General features: G+C 48.2%; 6 protein-coding genes across 6 annotated transcripts; 3 read left to right on the forward strand and 3 right to left on the reverse strand.

Annotated features, from left to right (window-relative positions):
- The first annotated feature begins 117 nt into the window (after window positions 1-117).
- LOC120951217 (innexin inx4-like) lies at window positions 118-1,934 on the forward strand. The gene is made up of 3 exons (XM_040369800.2): window positions 118-678; window positions 787-978; window positions 1,049-1,934. The coding sequence occupies exons 1-3, from the start codon at window positions 429-431 to the stop codon at window positions 1,765-1,767; spliced, it is 1,161 nt and encodes a 386-aa protein (XP_040225734.2). The 5' UTR covers window positions 118-428; the 3' UTR covers window positions 1,768-1,934.
- An 803-nt stretch (window positions 1,935-2,737) lies between these two features.
- On the forward strand, window positions 2,738-5,143 carry LOC120951222 (uncharacterized). Its single transcript, XM_040369805.2, has 2 exons — window positions 2,738-3,351; window positions 3,539-5,143. Exons 1-2 carry the CDS (start codon window positions 2,882-2,884, stop codon window positions 3,663-3,665), a joined length of 597 nt encoding a protein of 198 aa, XP_040225739.2. The 5' UTR covers window positions 2,738-2,881; the 3' UTR covers window positions 3,666-5,143.
- On the reverse strand, window positions 4,271-9,904 carry LOC120951221 (type 1 phosphatidylinositol 4,5-bisphosphate 4-phosphatase). Its single transcript, XM_040369804.2, has 5 exons — window positions 8,873-9,904; window positions 7,537-7,703; window positions 6,503-6,712; window positions 6,254-6,418; window positions 4,271-6,171 (listed from the first exon to the last, which is right to left on the reverse strand). The coding sequence occupies exons 1-5, from the start codon at window positions 8,949-8,951 to the stop codon at window positions 6,040-6,042; spliced, it is 753 nt and encodes a 250-aa protein (XP_040225738.1). The 5' UTR covers window positions 8,952-9,904; the 3' UTR covers window positions 4,271-6,039.
- Window positions 9,905-10,823: 919 nt separating this feature from the next.
- LOC120948963 (uncharacterized) lies at window positions 10,824-12,471 on the reverse strand. Its single transcript, XM_049605316.1, has 5 exons — window positions 12,157-12,471; window positions 11,999-12,079; window positions 11,732-11,917; window positions 11,585-11,665; window positions 10,824-11,504 (listed from the first exon to the last, which is right to left on the reverse strand). The coding sequence occupies exons 1-5, from the start codon at window positions 12,263-12,265 to the stop codon at window positions 10,999-11,001; spliced, it is 963 nt and encodes a 320-aa protein (XP_049461273.1). The 5' UTR covers window positions 12,266-12,471; the 3' UTR covers window positions 10,824-10,998.
- A 131-nt stretch (window positions 12,472-12,602) lies between these two features.
- Window positions 12,603-16,621, forward strand: LOC120948962 (choline transporter-like 1). Its single transcript, XM_040365859.2, has 6 exons — window positions 12,603-12,875; window positions 13,366-14,446; window positions 14,520-14,799; window positions 14,878-15,040; window positions 15,126-15,347; window positions 15,417-16,621. Exons 1-6 carry the CDS (start codon window positions 12,768-12,770, stop codon window positions 15,633-15,635), a joined length of 2,073 nt encoding a protein of 690 aa, XP_040221793.2. The 5' UTR covers window positions 12,603-12,767; the 3' UTR covers window positions 15,636-16,621.
- A 30-nt stretch (window positions 16,622-16,651) lies between these two features.
- Window positions 16,652-17,860, reverse strand: LOC120948964 (zinc finger matrin-type protein 2). The gene is made up of 2 exons (XM_040365862.2): window positions 17,598-17,860; window positions 16,652-17,513 (listed from the first exon to the last, which is right to left on the reverse strand). Exons 1-2 carry the CDS (start codon window positions 17,704-17,706, stop codon window positions 17,026-17,028), a joined length of 597 nt encoding a protein of 198 aa, XP_040221796.1. The 5' UTR covers window positions 17,707-17,860; the 3' UTR covers window positions 16,652-17,025.
- Between the last annotated feature and the right edge of the window lie 278 nt (window positions 17,861-18,138).

Here is an 18,138-nt window from a genome sequence, read left to right on the forward strand (position 1 = left end):
CGCTGATCGTGAAAATAGACACATGAAAACAATAATTGTTGTGTTAATTTTACATTTTGAAGAACAGCACAAGTTTTGCTGACAATATTTAATTACGTTTCGTTATCAACGGCACGGAAAGATTATCTCGCTGATTATCCCTCTCGCTCTCTCTGTCTATCATGTCCTGGTCGTTCTCGCGTCACCCCGGATAATCGAGAGACGCCATTTTTAATTTGAACTACTACACCGACAAGCATGCCGTGAGCTCTTTCAAGTTCTTCTGTCCGACCAAAGAAACAGAGAATACCGCCCGGACAGTGCCCGGAGTGATCGATCCATGGAAAATCGCCACTGAAGCGAACCGGCGTAGCTTGTTCCGAATTTCCAAGTGCTTCCCCGTAACATCCGCATATAACAAGCAGCCCAACAACAAATACAGCATCGAGATGCTGGAGTTTGTAAGGCCGTTGCAGAGCATTCTGCAGATCAAGCAGGTCAACTCGACCGATCTCGTATGGCGGCTTCACTGTCGTGTGACGGTGTTCCTGCTGCTGCTAGCGTCACTATTGCTATCCGCCCGTCAATACTTTGGCAATCCGATCGACTGCGTGATCGGCTCCGGCACGGTGTCCTCTTCGACGATGAACGAATTCTGCTGGATCATGGGAACCTACATTAGCAACGATCCGAACTTCGGTATTGTATTTCATGGCATGCCGGCGTTTGTGTGTGCGCTGGATGTTAGGTTACCTGCTGTAATTGTTTTTGCGTGTGCTTGCGTTTCTTTCCTTGCTCTTTCTACAGTGTTGGATAGCACCGATTTGGTGAAGATCAATGCCAAGATTGGACACATCCCGGAGAGTGAGCGATCCTACCAGAAATACTACCAGTGGGTCGTGTTCATACTGGCGCTGCAGGCGTGCATGTTCTCGGTGCCCAACTTCCTGTGGAAGGCCTGGGAGGCCGGTCGTCTGCAATCACTGTGTGATGGTTTGAGTAAGTATCAAAAGTCGAGTCCTCCAAACAGACCAAGGACAAAGTTTAAGCTATTTCTTCCCACCGTCAGCTACACCCATCCTTCCGGATCACTGGGAGAAGACACGCAAGAAGCAGCTGATCACTTACCTGTCGGCCGATTTCCCCCGCCTGCACCGCACGTACCTGCTGCGGTATTGCTTCTGCACGCTGCTCAACTTCTGCAACGTGCTGCTGAACATCTTTCTCGTAAACGTGATCTTTTCCGGCTTCTGGTCGAACTACCATCCCGCCGTCAAGGCACTGCTGTCGTTCGATTTTCCCTCCTGGAACCGGTACAACTCGCAGGTGTTTCCGAAAATTGCTAAGTGTGATTTCCACTTCGTCGGGCCGAGCGGTTCGAAGCAAAACCGGGACGGACTGTGCCTGCTGCCGCTGAACGTGGTCAACGAGAAGATCTTTGCCTTCATCTGGCTGTGGTTCCTGGGGCTGCTGGTGATATCGATGCTGAATCTACTCTTCTGGATAGTGGTGCTGTGCAGCAAAGGCTTTCGCCTTTGGCTGCTTACCGCTCCACTGTACCCGATTCGTACGTCCTACGTCGCACGTGCGCTGGACGGTCAGGGCGTCGGACAGTGGTTCTTGCTCTATCAGCTGTGTCGCAATCTGAACCCGATCGTCGGCCGAGAGCTGGTCCAGAGTGTGTCGAAGGCGAAGGGACACAATGGTCACAAAACGTTCCGAATGCCGAAGGGTGGTGAACCGGACTTTTACACCGATCCGGAAGGATACGATGAGGAAGGCGTGTGAGAGGACGGCGAGAAGTAATCATATGTCCGCATTTTGCGCAAACCAGGCGCTTAGACAATTTGCGCGTAAGCACATTCGAAATGTGAAAAGCTGAAAGCAGTGGTTTCGCCAGCCCGAGTTCAGCGAAACGGATTCCTTCCAAGTGTTTGCATTCCTGGCGGAGTGTTCCTCCCAAAATGCACTCACCCTGCGTGCAGTGCCAAATCGTGAGTTTCCTAATTTTTTCATATTGTTTATTACCTACCAACTAAAGTTGTTGTTATATATTGCGTTTTACGTACGACAAATAAGTTCGTATTCAGAAATATTTGCGATAAGAGAGAACTCATTTGCGATGAATCTCATTGTATTTAGCTAAGTGCCTTGATAAGTAAGCGGAACAGCAGGAATATGACACTCCTTGGGAAATACATGTAAGCGTCTGTGAATTAGATATATATACACGCAACCAAACGGTCCATGGTTGATTTAAGCACTGCCTGTTGTCGAACATTGCTATAAGCAAAATAAAGAAGCATTCATTAATCTAACATTTCTTCAAAGTGACTTCAATGATGATCTCTAGGCTATAGTGAAAGCTGAAAGCTTATTCGACAATGCAAGGGAAAGTGACGCACGTGTGTCGTATGGGACCGCGCGCATTTATTCTCTCAGCTAATTCCCCTAATCATTAGTAATTGACGGCACGATTTCTGCTTCTTACTTCCTTTTACTTTGGAGCTTTTCATCAATAAAACCCATGGCAGTACGCACAACGGAAATGCATTCAAAAAACCCGCGTTCCTCGAGTGATTCGTGTGTGAGTGGCGCCATCTATTAGAGAATAGCTGTACTACATCTCGTGGACGAAGGGGTCAGAGAAGTTGAAGGAGAGCTTGATCGACTGCTATCCAAGCTAGGCGAGGAAGGGAGTCTGCTAGAGCAAAAAAAAATAAATAAACATATATCTTTTTTTATAACAAATCGACGTTGGCGAAATATGTTTGAATCGATTTAACGGTTAGAATTCCCTTTGGTTCGTTCATTATGCGATAAGTAAATGAACTAGTGGAATCAAAATCTCTATAATTCTATCCCGAAATTAGCCAAAAGTACATTGCTCGGTTTGCAGTGCATGCAGTTGAGCATACAATCCAACGTTTCTGCCCTTTCTCAACAGCGTAGAACTAGTTACCTAAGTAGCTGTTGCCATATGTTTCACGAACCCCCCCTAGCAACGCCTACTGTTGCTACCAAACGAATGCTAGCTGTTATTACGTTGCCAACAAACGGCGCCACAGCTCACACGCTTCCCTCGCGGCGCACCGACACAAACCATTTAGGCCCTTTCGCGTCTAAATTACCCGGCAGTAACGAAATTCCGATGGCCAGCAATCCACCGACCACCGCCAGCAAGGTGAAACCTCCAACGCTGCCCTCAATGTTTACGCTGTTCGCCAAGTACCGTCCGACGCTAAACTCCTTCCAAGGCGATGGAAAACGCATCCTGCTATCGCAAAGTGACTGCTGGATGCAACAGGCCAACCTGATCGGGCCCAAACATTTCACCCTCACCCAGACGGGGTTAATATTTTTCGAGTTTAGGTAAGGTCATGCATGTGCGGTGGCACACGATGGTGGCAGGATGCATCGCGTGATTACAACCATTTGTTACAAGCATTCCCCAATCGCTGGGGGAGCATAGATAGGACTTTGCGTGGCACCACATGTGATGGGATGGGAAAAATTGCAACCTTCACTTTCACTACCTGTTTCTTCCACACATTTACAGAAAGTCTACCCTGGATTACGACGAGTACCTGCAGTTCCTAGCGCTGCTTTGCAACGAAAAGCAGGTCAGTGTGGAGGAGGTGAAGGAAAAGTTAACAAACTGTGGGCCGCCCGGCATCACTTCCTGACAGTTTGGAACGCACACGCTAATGTCGTACCTGAGCAGCATCCTGGACGATCGTGGAAGTACGCAGGAGTGTGGTCTGCCTATAGTAGGCTAGCGGATTACCAGTTTGCACTACAAGTTACCAGAATGTGTAAGCATTCCTCCTTTCGTTCTTAAGTGGAGTGGAGTTCACGGGCCAAGATAAGCCATCCGATCGGTTATTGTATCTAAATTGCTTTTATTACTGCTTCATGCATTATACAGCTCTCGACCAGAGCTCGTCACCTACTAGTGAGAAATTGTGGAAAGCGTATTTTATATTACTTTATTATCGGTTCGAGTGTCTTGCCCTCCTCCCTGTCAGTCCCAAGTCTCGCCATCATTTGCTCGATCGTGTTCGTTCGCTCGTTCCTACGGTCAAGGATCGCTAAGGATCGCATCTACTACCCCGTCTGGGAGAGGGGGGACAGAGCATTCTGCATCCGCAATACATCATTGACACCGTTACCGGCGTTCGTTTGGTACCATTTAATATCGCACACAAGCTCACACAACAACACCAACCCTGATCCTGATCCTGCTGCTACCGCTGCTACTTCCTGAATTGTTTGCATCGGATTCTGTTACATTAGCGCCAGGGGTTTTTGCAAAGTTGCACAACAAATATTGCAATTATTAGAACGAGGGCGGTACTCCGCTGACTTTAGCTTACATTTCTCAAGTAGATTAACATTGGTTTAGAGGGAGGGAAAGGGGAGCAACGTTGCCGAAGATAGGAGAAGGGCACACGACAATTTACAGCATTCTCGTTCGATACGTAACTTAATTATGTTCAATATTTAGTAAAACATTTGCTAATAACCACGGTGTGTGTTTATGTGTGTGTATGTGTATATCTAGGCGGCTCTCGAAAACCCGAAACAATTCGTATTCAATGCAGATTGCAGCATCAGTTCCTTATCGTCAGCCAGAGCTCGTTTCCCCGCTCCCAAACCGGTACACGCTTATGACACTGGCACTAGCAGTTAGAGCATCCTCTCCGGCCCCTAGCACGTGAATGCACGTGTATGAAATGTGAAGGGTATGAATTTATGTTTCATATGTATAATATGCATGAATAAATGTGTTCCTTTCTCTCTCTCTCGTGCCGACTACCCCTGTTGTTGTAACTGAAAACAGGCTAACTTTTGTTTCTTTTGATACGCTTTTTACCTAAAACATTTAAATACCCTTCCCCCCCATACATGACGGGGATTGCCCAATCCGGCATCATTTCTGCCTTCCTGAGCACATCAAACAAGCCTCATCACATCTCATGGCCACATCTAATGTTTCACAATTATCGTGTGGTTTTGTTAGTTCTGCTTAAACCTGCCCCACCTCCGCTCGAATATCAGTTATGTTGTGTAATGTTAATGTGTGTGTTTTTTTAGCTTACTTTTCTCACATTCACATGCCTCCTTCCAATGCTTCTGTTTCTTTTTTTGCTTGTTTTTTTTTCATCTTCTCTAGCAAACTCTTGTTTTATACAATCATATTAAACTCATAATATACATGGCTAAGTGCGGTAAAAATAATAATTCAAGACTGTATAAACGTTATTTAAAAAAAATGAAGAAAAACACGAACAACACATAATCAAAGGACAGTAAACAATATTGCAAGCCAGCGGCATTGTTAATTGAAAGGATATTCTCTCAAAACAGGGAAAAAATTGCTACACAAAAACCAACAGGAAAGTGATGGGAAATTATCCGACACACACGCACACCACCGGAAAAAGTATGATTCTACCCTGATTACAAATAACTCAACTCAAAAGCACGCACAATTGGTTTCGAAAAAGCGTAGCCATATACGCTACTTTCGTGCACTTTTTTCGCTATCAATCTAAATAGTTAACCTGGACCCCGGAGGGTGGGCAGAAACCCGGGGTTCCACCAAATGTTCTACGTAATTTTGATTAATCTTTTTTTCCCCCCATTTGCAACTGTGCTGCATATTTGATCGGTCTTTTTAGCCTGTGCCTACTGTGCCTATCCCCCCACCCTTTACTAATCTCTTCTAGTTTGCTCACAAACTGTAAATTTTGGTCCGATCTGCGCATGCGCGACGGGCTTTGTTTCCTTCCGTTTGGTGGCACCATCTCTTCCCGCACCATTCATTCCTCCAATGGAGCTGCATATCCAAACTGTTTCTTCACACACGCACACACACCACTGTTTTGTATTGTTATCTACCGCTTTTATCACACCGTGCTAATGCTAATGCGCATCCATCGACTCTATAGCGAAACGCACACGCGCACACGCACGGGCTGCGCAGCAAAAGACGCCGCCGCCGGCGCTTGCTGCTTGCTCATGTTAGGAATGTGTTGCACTTTACGGTAGTCTGTTTTAAGAAGTGACCGTTGTAAACGGCCCATCAATGTTGCTAATCTTGAGCGAGCAGTAGTAGAGCGCCTTCGCGAAGAGCAGCACGGAGATGAGATAAAGGCTGATGTACGCCACAAATATGCCACCGTAATCCTGCAAAGAAGTGCACAGTGGAGAGAGGGAGAGTGTGCTGGTTAGTGTGTGGAAGGAAGGACGGACCGACGGAGAAACTTACCCTCACGTAGGTGTAGGTTGCGAATGTAACGCCGATACCGATAGCCAAAAATATAATTCCACCAAGGAAGTGTAGATTGCGACGCTTGCGGCAAAAGTCGGCCCCGACCGACGACACCTTGCGACAGTGCGGGCATCTCGCCAGATTGTTCTTCAGCGTATCAAACTGTTTTAAAATGGGAGAAAGTAAGAGCGGTTAGTAAAAGCGGCAAGGGCACCGCTGGACAAAAGCGCTGGACGGCGGCCGTACCAAGAACGTGTCGTGACAGTGGCCGCAGGTAACGCGGCACATGCCGGGCATTGGGAGCAGCGGCGGCGTGACCGGGCTCGGGGCCAGATTGATGATGCGTTTGCAGTTGGGCCGCGGGCAGGCCACCCGCTGGGAAGAGCTCTTGCAAATCAGCAGACAGTTGCACGGGCATCGTACGTACTTCTTGCCGGCCGGTGCATTTCGAATGGGCTAGAAGAAGAGATAGGGCGGGGGGAAAGGTGAAAATTGTAGCAATCAAAATGGATGTGGCCGATGGGTGGTAATGGGGTATCCCCTGCTTTACTATGGTACTGAAAATTGGGCTCAATTTCAAGCTTAGCAACTTAACTTCTAAGGTTTTTCTTAGACATGCATCTAGCAAAGGTTAGCGCCTGTGTATAGCACGAAATGTCCAATCCGGTATTTCGCTGCCTTACCACCTTCCAAATGCACACAAATACAGACACCGAGAGAACCACGGAAACACAGGAAAGCCTACATTAAACAGTAACACCCGTCCCGTGAAGCCGCCCGGGAACGTGTCTACAAGCGTCAAAAGCTATCTCGTTTTCCATCCTCACCGCCGTCATCAAACATACTTGCAGCGCAGCAGCGTGTGTGTTAGTATATCATATACCCAGCGAAGGAACAGGAACATTTCCAGCAAACTCACTGGGCCTGGGTGGATTAAGTGGATCATGTTTCATTGTACCAAAGCCATTGTGGGGAGTTGGGATTCCGGGTGAAACAAAACAAATATCGTCCAGACCGACCGGTGGTGTGTGTGGTGCTGTTTTGACCAGTAAAAAAGGCTTCACACACAGAGGCGTTTCGGTGTTTGGGTCTGCGGCTAAAGATCTTGCAGTGTGCAGTGGTGGGGCAGCAGGACAGAAAAGCAAAAACTGCACATGCAAGTACATTGAGCAGCTGCGGTCAGGCGGCGGCGGTGGCCGCAGACATGCACAGCTTACTTGCACAGCATTCCAGCTTCCTCAGACCTCTGCCCCTTCCCCTCCCAAAGGTCCTCTACGTACCGTCGCTTCGTTGCACTGCAGACACTTGACGACGTGCTGTTCCTTCTTCCAGGAGATGTCGATCAGTGCCTGGCACACGCGGCACGTCACGATAATACTATTCTGTTGCTCCTGCTGATACGACGGCGGTACCTCGTCCGGCCCGATCGGGGATGCATTCACGACCGCTGCAAATGGAAAATCGGAAAAAATGGAAAGCAAATGGTTAAATAGTGCCGATCGAAGCAGGGGGAAGCAACAAAACATTCTGTTTTTTACTCATAAGGAACTTGAGGGAAAGATTGTTTCTGACACATTCTTTACCGATAAATTGGCGTAGGTCATTGATGCAATAAATGTTTTGTTAATACGATGATATTAGAGGATGAAGTAATCGTACGTGAGATGGCGATAATGTTCCCATTCCCAAGGGGAGGCAAAGGATGAGGGTCGATCGGTGAATGTTTGCATGGCAGAGTTGACTGTTTCACCACATCACCACCAGTCAACGGCTGGAAGGTCCGTCGTACCCGTGGCCTACTGCTATCTGCACACGTTCAGAGACGGGGGCATGGGGAGACGCGGCAATGCCACAATCGTTTTCGGTTCGCAGTAGGCACAGAGCCCTCTCCCACCACCACCAACAGCAGCTGATAAGCAGCAACGGAAGGCACTGGTGTATAAAAACAAAAGAAACAAACCGCTGCCTACACTCGACCCCCCCCCCCCTCCTCTCTGAGTCATGTTTTTGTTCCCCGCAACCATCCAGCAAAACAAGCTCACAGTTTCCTTCTGTAAGCTAATTTGACCGGTGATTTTCATTCGTCAAGCCCTAGCGCGGTCTCCTTGCCCTCTGCCTCCTGCCTCCTGCACACAAACGGAGCAGCAACGAGAGAGCTGTATACCTTGCAGCGCTGGCCCGAAAGAGACAACAAACAACGGAGGGCTGACTCATCGCATAACCCGCAGCGCTCTAGATGTAGGGGAACAGAAAACACAGTCGGGGGGAGAGAGAAAAAAAAATGTAATAGAAATGACAAACCATCCTCCGCTTCTCGCTAGAACGCTTTTTCGGTGTTTTAGCAGCCACAACGGCCTACGGTAAATTCAACGTAGAGAGATTAAGTTTTCACGCAAGTATTTTACTAACATTTGATAAGGGGCCATCACGCACCACGTTCCATTACTCATAATTGAAGCGTTTGTTCTAGATTCCCGGGAAAAGAACGGCCTTCGGTGTTTGGGGAACACGCCCGGATAGAGAACCCGCCGAGCCCGATCGACCGCAAATCCGATTTTCCGGACCCGGAAGTGTGCGCGAGCCCGTTCACCCAACCCACCCTCTGCTGCTACTTACGCTGCACTGATCCTGATTCCTGCGACTGTTGCTGTGCTGCTTGCTTCAGGAGCGGCTGTTTTTCCGATTCACCATCCATCGCGAACTTCCGGATTGTGTACGCGAGCGTTGAGTGTTGCGCACACACGAAGAAAAAATTGCACTTGCGGCCGCTGCTCGGTGTGTTGGTGCAATCCCTGCCCCGCTCTCTCGCTCTCTCTTTCTCTCTCTCTCTCCTTTCACACACACACACTCCCCCTCTCGTTTGCCACTAATTTACTGGCACCCGCTTGCACACACTGTCGTGGCCACCACCACCACCACTGACTGCCCTCCCTCGTCACACACTCGTTTGCTTGCGTTTCGTACGTGCAAGCAGCAGGCAGGCAGACAGTAGGCAAGGACAGAAACAAAGAGAATTTCTCAAACAGGCACCTCCTTACAAAGCACCACACCACACACACACACGACAGGCAGAACGGTTTAGAAACAACGCTAGAAAATTTCCTTCACACCCTTGCGGTGGGAATCGGATTCGCTCTAATCTAATCTGCGGTGCCGTTTGCCTTGCGTTTGCCACAATTCACTCGACAAATCTGTGTACGTCGTGCAGGGATGTGCGGGGAGGAGAAAAAAAAATGCGATACGCTTTCGCCTCACTTTGACATTTGCGATGATTTTGCCCTTTCCGTACGCATCGAACGAATTTCTATTGCTTCCACACCATCGTACTAACACGCTTCACACGCCCTCTCGGTGAGCAGCCACTCGCAGGAGGAACTCGGCGTTCTTGTCGTCGACTTTTTTCTTCGTTCCTTTGCTTTGCTCCACCGAACCCTTTTGCCACTGATTCCCACCGACCCGCAGTTGTAGCGTAGAGTGCACAGTGCTAGCGGCAGCGTATCACCTTGCCTAGTTGGGAGGCGCAATAGCTGACCGACGGACGAACAATGAATGGTAAATATTGCACAGAGTGATGCAGCGGACGGGGTGTCGCTAGAAAGTTACACCATCGGCTGCGTTTGACAGCTCGGGCGCAAGAGTGCATGCATAAAAAACGGCGAACGATCGGCCGGGCTGGTCCGATTCGTTTGGAATAGCCTACGAATATGGCTTCATCGCTACCCCTCCCCAACTAGCAAACCGTCCTGACAACAGCTGTCTGCTTTCAGTACGCAACGTTTGCACTAGATGGCGCTGTTTGTTGGTGTTTTGGATTTGTTTTTCTTTTAGCATTTAAATGGGGCGGTAAACGAGAGAAAAAAACGGTCTTAAAAGTTAATCTTTTCAATGCGTACGATCAGAATAAAAATGTTTGTATGATTTTGGTTGTTAAAAGTTATGAACCATTTGGGAGAGGGTGTTTTGGTAACATTGAATTGGTGATGGGAGAAGTTGGAAGCATCGGCAACGAATTATTCCATCGCTTGTTGACCTTCTTCATTGGGCCGGTCCCATAACTGTTCTAAAGGACAAAAATATATTAATTTTTGTTATAATTACACAAGAAAACATACTCCCATTGCGTGAAATTCGTCATTAGTGTTTCAAAATTGTTGCCCAAACGTTCATGACAGCCAGCACTTGAACCCTAGTCAGACGATGTTGTACGATTTCGAATGAAATCATCAGTTTTATTGAACACATAATTGCACAGTATAATCATCAAACCGTGACGCAAGTATCATTAACGAATTGTGTATAATCACCGTGCAAAGGATACTAACATTGAAGCATGTAGAGTTCAGACCCCAGAGTTATGAATGGATCTCACAAATGACTAAAAAGAACCCATTCCATTTAACATCCTACTGAATCTGAATGTCATGTTTGTTTTGTAATACATAATACAGTGTTTAGCAGGCACCTAACTAACAACCGGTAAACATATTCGAAATAAAGAAAGGGTAAATCTCCTAAACTTTACAACCTCAAATTACTTAGGCCAGTAGCTCATGAAAATATTGAAAACTGCTGTAAGCGCTGGGATAACTCCTTCGTGTGTTAAGTAAACCCATACACTGCCGATCGGAACAGATGTTTACTGTCTTTTTACACTTATCGGTCACTGTGTTCAATACATTTAGTCTAGCGTAAAACGATACTTTACTCTCCTAATGTTACAAATGCAAAACAAACTCTTCCTGCTATTTTTTATCTTTTCGTCGTTTTAAATTTAACCCTGTGTAGCGTAGCTTAACAATGAAAAAATCTGCCACCGCTCGGTCGTCAATCGTACAGAGCCGGGTAGTGCCTATTGTTTTAAACAGTTGAACCACCGCTTTGTACCGTGACATTGCTAGTTTGGCCTGCTTCCCTTTGCCGGTCCAGGTAACGGTACAGAGAAACTCCAGGGTAAACATAGCACTCAGCGCTCTGGACATGCGTTTTTTGCTCTCATTCGTGCATAGCCGCGCTTGCAGCCACTGGAGCAGCTTCTTGGCGTACTCTTCATCCGTTTCCAAACGCTCGTTCAACAGCTCCAGATCCTCGCTGTTGTCGATGATTTTAAATTCGAACGAGTTCGCCGTCGGTATATAGTCCTCCACCTCGCCGTCGTTGGGAACAGCGACACTATTCAACAGCAAACCGATCGAACCCTCGATACTGGCCAACCGGGTATTTATCGAACGCAAGTGGGTCTGAAAAGCGTCTGTAAATAGAGCATACAAATGCCAACCGTGTGTTACCGTGCCTGTCCACCTTTTAGCATCGACTGGCCAATATGCTAACCTTTTATAATCTGTCGTAGCTCTCGCCTGGTGGTAACGATCGGTGTGTCATCGTCGATCTCGCCTCTGCAAACGCCGTATTCTGCAACATATCAAATGTACATTAATTCGGATACCGAACATTGCCAGCGCTACCAACAACACCGACCAATGATGTCCTCAAAGTCTTCCATCGTTTTGACAGACGTGCTTGGGTTTACGACCAGTTCGGAAAAATCGTCGGTTACATCCGTGGAATCGGAAAAAGAGCTAACTATACCCGCCTCTTCCTCCGATAGTGGGTTATGTTCCCAATTGGGCTCATCTTTTATCGCTACCCGCGGTGCGCTGGTGTCTGAGAAGAAAAGGCCCAAAGATGTTGAGATAGGCTTGGCCCAGTCTGGCAAGCCTGAAGTGCCTGTTCAATTGTACTGACCTGAAACCGTACCGTGAGGTACCTTGGTTACGCCAATCACTTTGCCCGGCTTGCCTGGCTGTCCCTGCGTAGCCATTAACTCTGTAAGGAAAGTTTGTAGTTTGAACGAGTTGTAAAGATTAAACGGTTTGAAATCGATGACACGGTGTTATACGCACTTTGCAGCTCCGACGCCGAAACCTTCTTTACGCTGCGAGCTGCCGCTTCACCATTGGCAGGCGGCTTTTTCTTCTTTTGCCTTGTCGGTGTCGGTTTCGTGGTGCTCATGGTAACATCAGCAATCGTACGTATCCTTCAAGAGTGCAAACTTAATAGATCAATTCGGCCAAAACCCTACCAACCCGTGGGGACACTGCACATTGCGCGCTGTGGATGCGAATGGTTTTGTTTGTGTACAATTCGCCGATCCCGCGCTTGACAGTTACGCACACTCACTCGCTCTATCCTGCAAGTGGAAGGGAGACAGCGAACTCTACATCTAGCTGCACAGTGGTTCGTCTCTTCATCAAGCTCGACGAACGACGAGCAACAAAAAAACTCGAACAAACAACGGCAAAGCACGACTTTGACAGCTGCTGGGTGAAGAAGCGACGCCAACAGCAGCAATAACAACAGCTTTGGTGCCGGGATCGCGTCATCTTGGTGGAATGTTTTGAACGAAACGGGGCAGGAAGCAATTAGCACCAACGCCCGCCCCTGTCAGCGAAGTGAAACAGTAGTTGGACACTGTCCGGACGATATCCCAGCAAGAGAGTGATTCTGCCACGATATGGGTTGCTTCGAGAGCAAGCCCGACCAGCAAGTGCAGCCGGTGACGGTGCGATCGCCCACCGACATCTTTTGGCTTGTTCTGTACGTTGTCTTTTGGATTGCATTGGTACGTAAAAGTGTGTGTTGGGAGGGGGGGGGGGGGATGGGCACATCTAGCACCCATCGGAAAATGTGCCCCGGGTACCATCTCCTTTATAAGCCAGCAAGAATCCTTTGTATCTATTATTAACCGAAGTTTGCATCGAAGCGCGTGCGTGCAGTTAATTACAGTGTATTGACACGATTGCTCCCCCAAGCAAGCCGTGGCATGCAATCGTTTTGGGGTGTTGTCCCCTTCTTGTTTTAATTTCCATTACCTGCCACATGCAACATATGGTTTTCCATCGCACCCTGACCCTGACAATAACTTCCTCGCGGAAGGAGTGTCGTTTGTATTTGTTTCAAAATAAAAAGGGGGAAAACAAACTCCACTCGCTCACTCTTCAAGGTCAAATTTAATGATCCACCACCACCACCACCTGTGTTACAACCCCTTCGAATGCTGACACACTAACTAACTGATGTTTTCCTTTCTTCCCTTCACTCGCTTCCCCCAGATCGTCATTGCAGTGTTTTCCTTCATCTACGGCAATCCGCTACGCATCATCAATGGGTACGATTCGTTCGGCAACACGTGCGGTGTGCGCAGCAACGACAAGTTCTCCAACTTTCCCCTGTCCGGCATGAACACGGAAGACAAACCGTACCTGTTCTTCCTCGACATCAAGGAGCTGCGCCACACGCTCAAGATCTGCGTGAAGGAATGTCCCCAGCGCGAGCTGCTGAACGCGGCCGAACTGTACCGCTACTACGAGGACCGCAAGACGAAGCTCTGCCGGTACGACTTTAACATGAGCATGCTGCAAACGCAGGAAGCGAACCAGGGGACCAAGTACTTCGACTTCAATGGGCCGTGCCCACCGTTCCCGGTGTACCAGTCGGCGCCGGTACTGCACCGCTGCATCCCGACCGGCGTGAACGCGCCGCTGCAGCAGGTAAAGAAGATGTACGCACTGATCAACTCCTGGGAGGCGACGCAGCAGGTGTTTAGCGATCTGTACAAGGCGTGGCCCACGATCGTGCTGATCTGTGCGCTGAGCCTGGTGTTCTCGATCGTGATGATTGCGCTGCTGCACTGGCTCGCGACGATCGTGTCGTGGCTGATCTGCATCATCGTGGTGGTGGCCAGCGTCGGCATTACGGGCGTGCTGTGGTGGAGCTACTACAAGGCCAAGCATACGCTCGACACCGACCAGCAGCTGTCCTACCTGGAGGAGCTGGTGCGGAACGAGGCCACGATCTACGTGCTCGCGATCGCTGCCACCTGCATCATGATCATACTGCTCGTGGTCATCTACTATCTGCGCGAGAAGCTGACCGGCCTGGCGGCCCTGTTCGAGGAGGCGGGCAAGTGTATGCTGCAGCTGCCGGGGCTGGCCGGACCGCCGCTGCTCGCCTTCCTCGCACTGTCGGTCTTTCTGGCCTTCTGGGTGGTGGTGGTCGTTTGCTTGGCCACCGCCAACTATCCCGGCGTGAAGCCGTTGCTTCCGTTGGCCCAGCTAGAGGACAGTGCTTCGATTGCGAACGATCCAAAGCTGAAGCCGGAGCTGGCGGGGAAGAATGATACCAGCTTCAAGTGTAAGTAACTGCAATGGGAGGAAACAGGTCGATCTAGATGCAATTAAATTTATACATTCCCCCCACAAAACAGCTTTCAAATTGGTGGAATATCACGACGTGAACGTGCTGCGACACATGCTGTGGATCTACATCATTGGGCTGATCTGGACGAGTGAGTTTATCTTCGCCTGCCAGCAACTAGCCATTGCCGGTGCCGTCGCTTTCTGGTACTTCCGCAAGCCCACCGATTCGCCCGTCCTGCTCGCGATTGCCAAGCTCGTTAAGTACCATCTTGGGTCCGTTGCGAAGGGTTCGCTCATTATTACGATCTTCAAAATCCCCCGCCTCATCCTTACCTACCTATACGCGAAGTGAGTTAAAAAAAAGCAAACATTCAACAGCAAAAAGGGAGGTTTTTAAAATTAATTCCACTCATTATTCGCTTGCAGATTGAAGCGCCACCAGCAGGAAGGATCGGAATGTGCTAGCTGCTGTTTGCGGTGCTGCATCTGTAGCTTCTGGCTGCTGGAGAAGTTCATTCGCTACCTCAACCACAACGCGTACACCGTGATCGCGATCGAGGGTGTTAACTTCTGTCCCGCTGCAAAGATTGTACGTGCGGCTCGCCGACCACAGGGTGGCAATGAATGGCATTTTGATTGATCTTCTTCTTACGTTTACGGCTCCCATTTCCCAGGCTTGGAATGCACTCGTCACGAACGCACTGCAGGTCGCCACCATCAATGGTATTGGTGATTTTGTCCTATTCCTTGGCAAGCTGGCGGTGGCATCGATCTGTGGGCTGATTAGCATCCTGCTGCTGCGCGACAATCCCGATCTGCACTTCTACATGGCGCCGGTGATCATTATAACCGTGTTTGCGTTCTTCATCGCTCACATTATACTGTCGCTTTACGAGGTATGGGGATAGTGGGACAATTTTATTTGAACATAAGCGCTTAATTCTCTCATTCATTCTCTCCTCCAGATGGTGGTTGACACGCTGTTCCTGTGCGTGTGCGAGGATCGCACCATCAACGGTAACAGCGGCCGCTGGAAGGAAAGCAATCTGGCACGGCTGCTGGGCGAAGCGCCGGAAGAGGACGCAGTTGAGGCACCGATGCAGGAGGTGCAGCTTACCCCGATCACGAAACAACCTTTCTCCGCCCAATTCCTGCAGGCGGAGATGGAAAACAGTAAGGCTTAAGGATCACTCATCACAAAGTAAACCACCGCGACAAAGGTTTGCGCAAGTGCATGAAGCAAGTAGAGAGTAAGGTTTTTCATTATTTTTTTTTTTTTAATATTAACTATAAAGTGTATTTAAAAAGTTAAGGGTAAAACTTCCCTTTTACATCTTCCGCTACATCGATATTTAACTAAATTGGCGTGCCGGCCATTAAGGCTATTTGTATTTGTATCTCACAATCACCCGCGGGTGGAAAGGAGAAGTTTTGAACGCCCCAACGATAAATCTCATCCACTTAAATAGCATAATTATTTCGGCCATGCACATCCGGTTAATTGCTCACGTTCGGTCGTCGTAACCATTTACTTAAATTACTATCTTAACCGTCGTTGTAATAATTTCGCCAAACGGAAACAACCCGATCACCGATCCGGAATGGAGTGGAAACAAAGCATTTACACTACTGACTATCACGATCACTGATGCACGATTCTAGCGCTCAAATACAAAGAACAAAGAAACGAAACAAAACAAATAATGCAACAATTTACTCAATAATAATATGTTCTTCTTTGAAAAGATGTACGGCGTGCTTCCGATATTAAGTGTGGCGCAATGGAAAAAAAATGCACAAGACATGAACGCTGCCGCCGGGGCATTTGAAACTGTTTGAAGATGTTGCGAATGTATATTTACAAAGTTGTGCTTATTGCATACGATAAATATATAACGCCTGTTGAATGTTTTTTTTTTTCTCATATACAATAGAAGTTTTGTAAGGGCCGTTTTTCTCTTGGCGCCGTCCTTTGTAACAATGAGCGTACCACAACGTCAAGGCAGAAAGCAGAAGGTAGCAGAAAGCAGCAGGAGCAGAAAGGTAGAGGACAAATAGGAAGCGAGGGATTATGCGAGAATTTCTACTCAAAATATTTGCTACAATTTGTGCTATTTAACTATTGAACTACAAATAAAGTTGCGCACCAGCCGAATAATGTGAAACGAAACACGACTTGTGGGTGAGAGAGCACGCCCAATTTGGTTTTTAAAATAAAGTTTATTCTAATATACATTCCTTCGTCAGTTACAATTATAGGTCAAATACGAGTTATTAGTACCACCGGGGGGTTTGAACAGATCCAGCAGCAGCAGCAGCAGCAACGCATTGGAGACGCTGCTAGCCCTCCTTTTCTGTAAAGCACGTCCATTTCGCCTGTATGGTATTTAGTGTTTAGTTATCGGTGAGCTCAGTAAACCATGCGACGGAAACCAGAAGAATATCCCCTCCACCGGACGCCACCGGAAAGGTCCATGGCATTGGTGTAGTAGTGACCCTCGTGAGCCACTTGCTCTGGTGAGGAAAAGGAAATTGGAGGAGGGTGGAAAGGAACGGGAAAATCCCTACCCGTGTTCAGTTCTTCTTCGATCCACCGAATCCGGCAAATCCCATGATGGCAGCCATTTCCGAGCTGCCCGCATCCAGGTCCGGATCCGTCTCGTCCTCATCGTGCTTTCGCTTGCGCTCTTTTCTCTTGTCGCGCTTATACTCCCGGTAGCGGTCCTCCTCCTCCTTGGCCTCCCGTACCCGCGACTCCAGCTCGTAGTCCTTCTTCTTCTCTTCCGTTTTCTTCTTGTTAATCTTGAACCGCTCCTTCACCTGGTCGAGCGAACTGCGCTCCACCTTCATCGACATGCCGAGATTGCGCTGGTGCTTCTTGCCATTGATGTGGTCGAGAAAGTTGATCGAATCCTTCACGACACAGTCGCACACGTTGCAGTAGTAGCCGCCGGACTGGGACGACGGTGTGCTCTTGTTGATGACCATGCTCTTGCCCAGCTTGCTGTCCAGGTCGACCTTGTATTCGCGCTGCTTGAGCAGCTCCTTCGTGACGGGCTCTCCTGGTTTAGAAAAAAACGCCAATCAACAGGTTAAAAATCGCAACCAGGGGAGGAAGCATATTATGCCACTGCAAGCCATCTTACCATCGTCCTCGTTGCCCTTATCCTTGGCAAGAATGCGCTCGTGCGCGAGCCTTTCGTACTCCTTTCGGTCCCACTTCCGGCGATGATCGTCCGGCCGCATTGACGACATCCTGATTGCACCAAGCAGTGGGCTGTTTTGCGGTCCCAACGGTAACGTTTTATCCGCGCTTTCCGCTCTTATTTTACCACGAATAGAAAAGCTGTTTACAGCGCGAAGAACTAACTGAGCGATTGCAAAAACAATAACAATGCCGATCAAGCGTGTGAAGGACGGGTAATGCCATGTCGAAGAAGCTGACAGATGCCATTGAAGTAAAAATGCTTTTGACAATTGCTGTGTAAGTTTATTGATAGAAATTATTTTTAGCATTTTTTAACTATTCTCGTCTATTATTAAATCAGATTAAGAGAACACACTTTTAGATAGTATTTCGATTAAAGTTCTCAATTAAGCAAACACAGTATTGAAACATTTCAACGAAACCCTTTTGTAGAAAGATTAAGGGTGTTTCTACTGCTTTGTGTACGTTGATGATTTACA

Source organism: Anopheles coluzzii, chromosome 2, assembly GCF_943734685.1.
Source record: "Anopheles coluzzii chromosome 2, AcolN3, whole genome shotgun sequence".
Taxonomy (NCBI): domain Eukaryota; kingdom Metazoa; phylum Arthropoda; class Insecta; order Diptera; family Culicidae; genus Anopheles; species Anopheles coluzzii.

Bases quoted from the DNA above. Each gene is read 5' to 3' on its own strand.
- LOC120951221 (XM_040369804.2), bottom strand. From the start codon at position 8,951: ATGGATGGTGAATCGGAAAAACAGCCGCTCCTGAAGCAAGCAGCACAG. The intron at 6,419-6,502 runs GTACGGCCGCCG...ATTTTAAAACAG, and splicing joins ACTGTCACGACACGTTCTTG to TTTGATACGCTGAAGAACAA. The intron at 6,172-6,253 runs GTAAGTTTCTCC...ACTTCTTTGCAG, and splicing joins CAACCTACACCTACGTGAGG to GATTACGGTGGCATATTTGT.
- LOC120948964 (XM_040365862.2), bottom strand. From the start codon at position 17,706: ATGTCGTCAATGCGGCCGGACGATCATCGCCGGAAGTGGGACCGAAAG. The intron at 17,514-17,597 runs GTAAGATGGCTT...TTTCTAAACCAG, and splicing joins TAAGGGCAACGAGGACGATG to GAGAGCCCGTCACGAAGGAG.
- LOC120951217 (XM_040369800.2), top strand. From the start codon at position 429: ATGCTGGAGTTTGTAAGGCCGTTGCAGAGCATTCTGCAGATCAAGCAG. The intron at 679-786 runs GTATTGTATTTC...CTCTTTCTACAG, and splicing joins TAGCAACGATCCGAACTTCG to TGTTGGATAGCACCGATTTG. The intron at 979-1,048 runs GTAAGTATCAAA...TCCCACCGTCAG, and splicing joins ATCACTGTGTGATGGTTTGA to CTACACCCATCCTTCCGGAT.
- LOC120951222 (XM_040369805.2), top strand. From the start codon at position 2,882: ATGCAGTTGAGCATACAATCCAACGTTTCTGCCCTTTCTCAACAGCGT. The intron at 3,352-3,538 runs GTAAGGTCATGC...ACACATTTACAG, and splicing joins TTAATATTTTTCGAGTTTAG to AAAGTCTACCCTGGATTACG.
- LOC120948963 (XM_049605316.1), bottom strand. From the start codon at position 12,265: ATGAGCACCACGAAACCGACACCGACAAGGCAAAAGAAGAAAAAGCCG. The intron at 11,918-11,998 runs GTCAGTACAATT...TTTTCTTCTCAG, and splicing joins ACCTCACGGTACGGTTTCAG to ACACCAGCGCACCGCGGGTA. The intron at 11,505-11,584 runs GTTAGCATATTG...CTCTATTTACAG, and splicing joins GCTACGACAGATTATAAAAG to ACGCTTTTCAGACCCACTTG.
- LOC120948962 (XM_040365859.2), top strand. From the start codon at position 12,768: ATGGGTTGCTTCGAGAGCAAGCCCGACCAGCAAGTGCAGCCGGTGACG. The intron at 15,041-15,125 runs GTACGTGCGGCT...CCCATTTCCCAG, and splicing joins TCTGTCCCGCTGCAAAGATT to GCTTGGAATGCACTCGTCAC. The intron at 15,348-15,416 runs GTATGGGGATAG...TCTCTCCTCCAG, and splicing joins TTATACTGTCGCTTTACGAG to ATGGTGGTTGACACGCTGTT.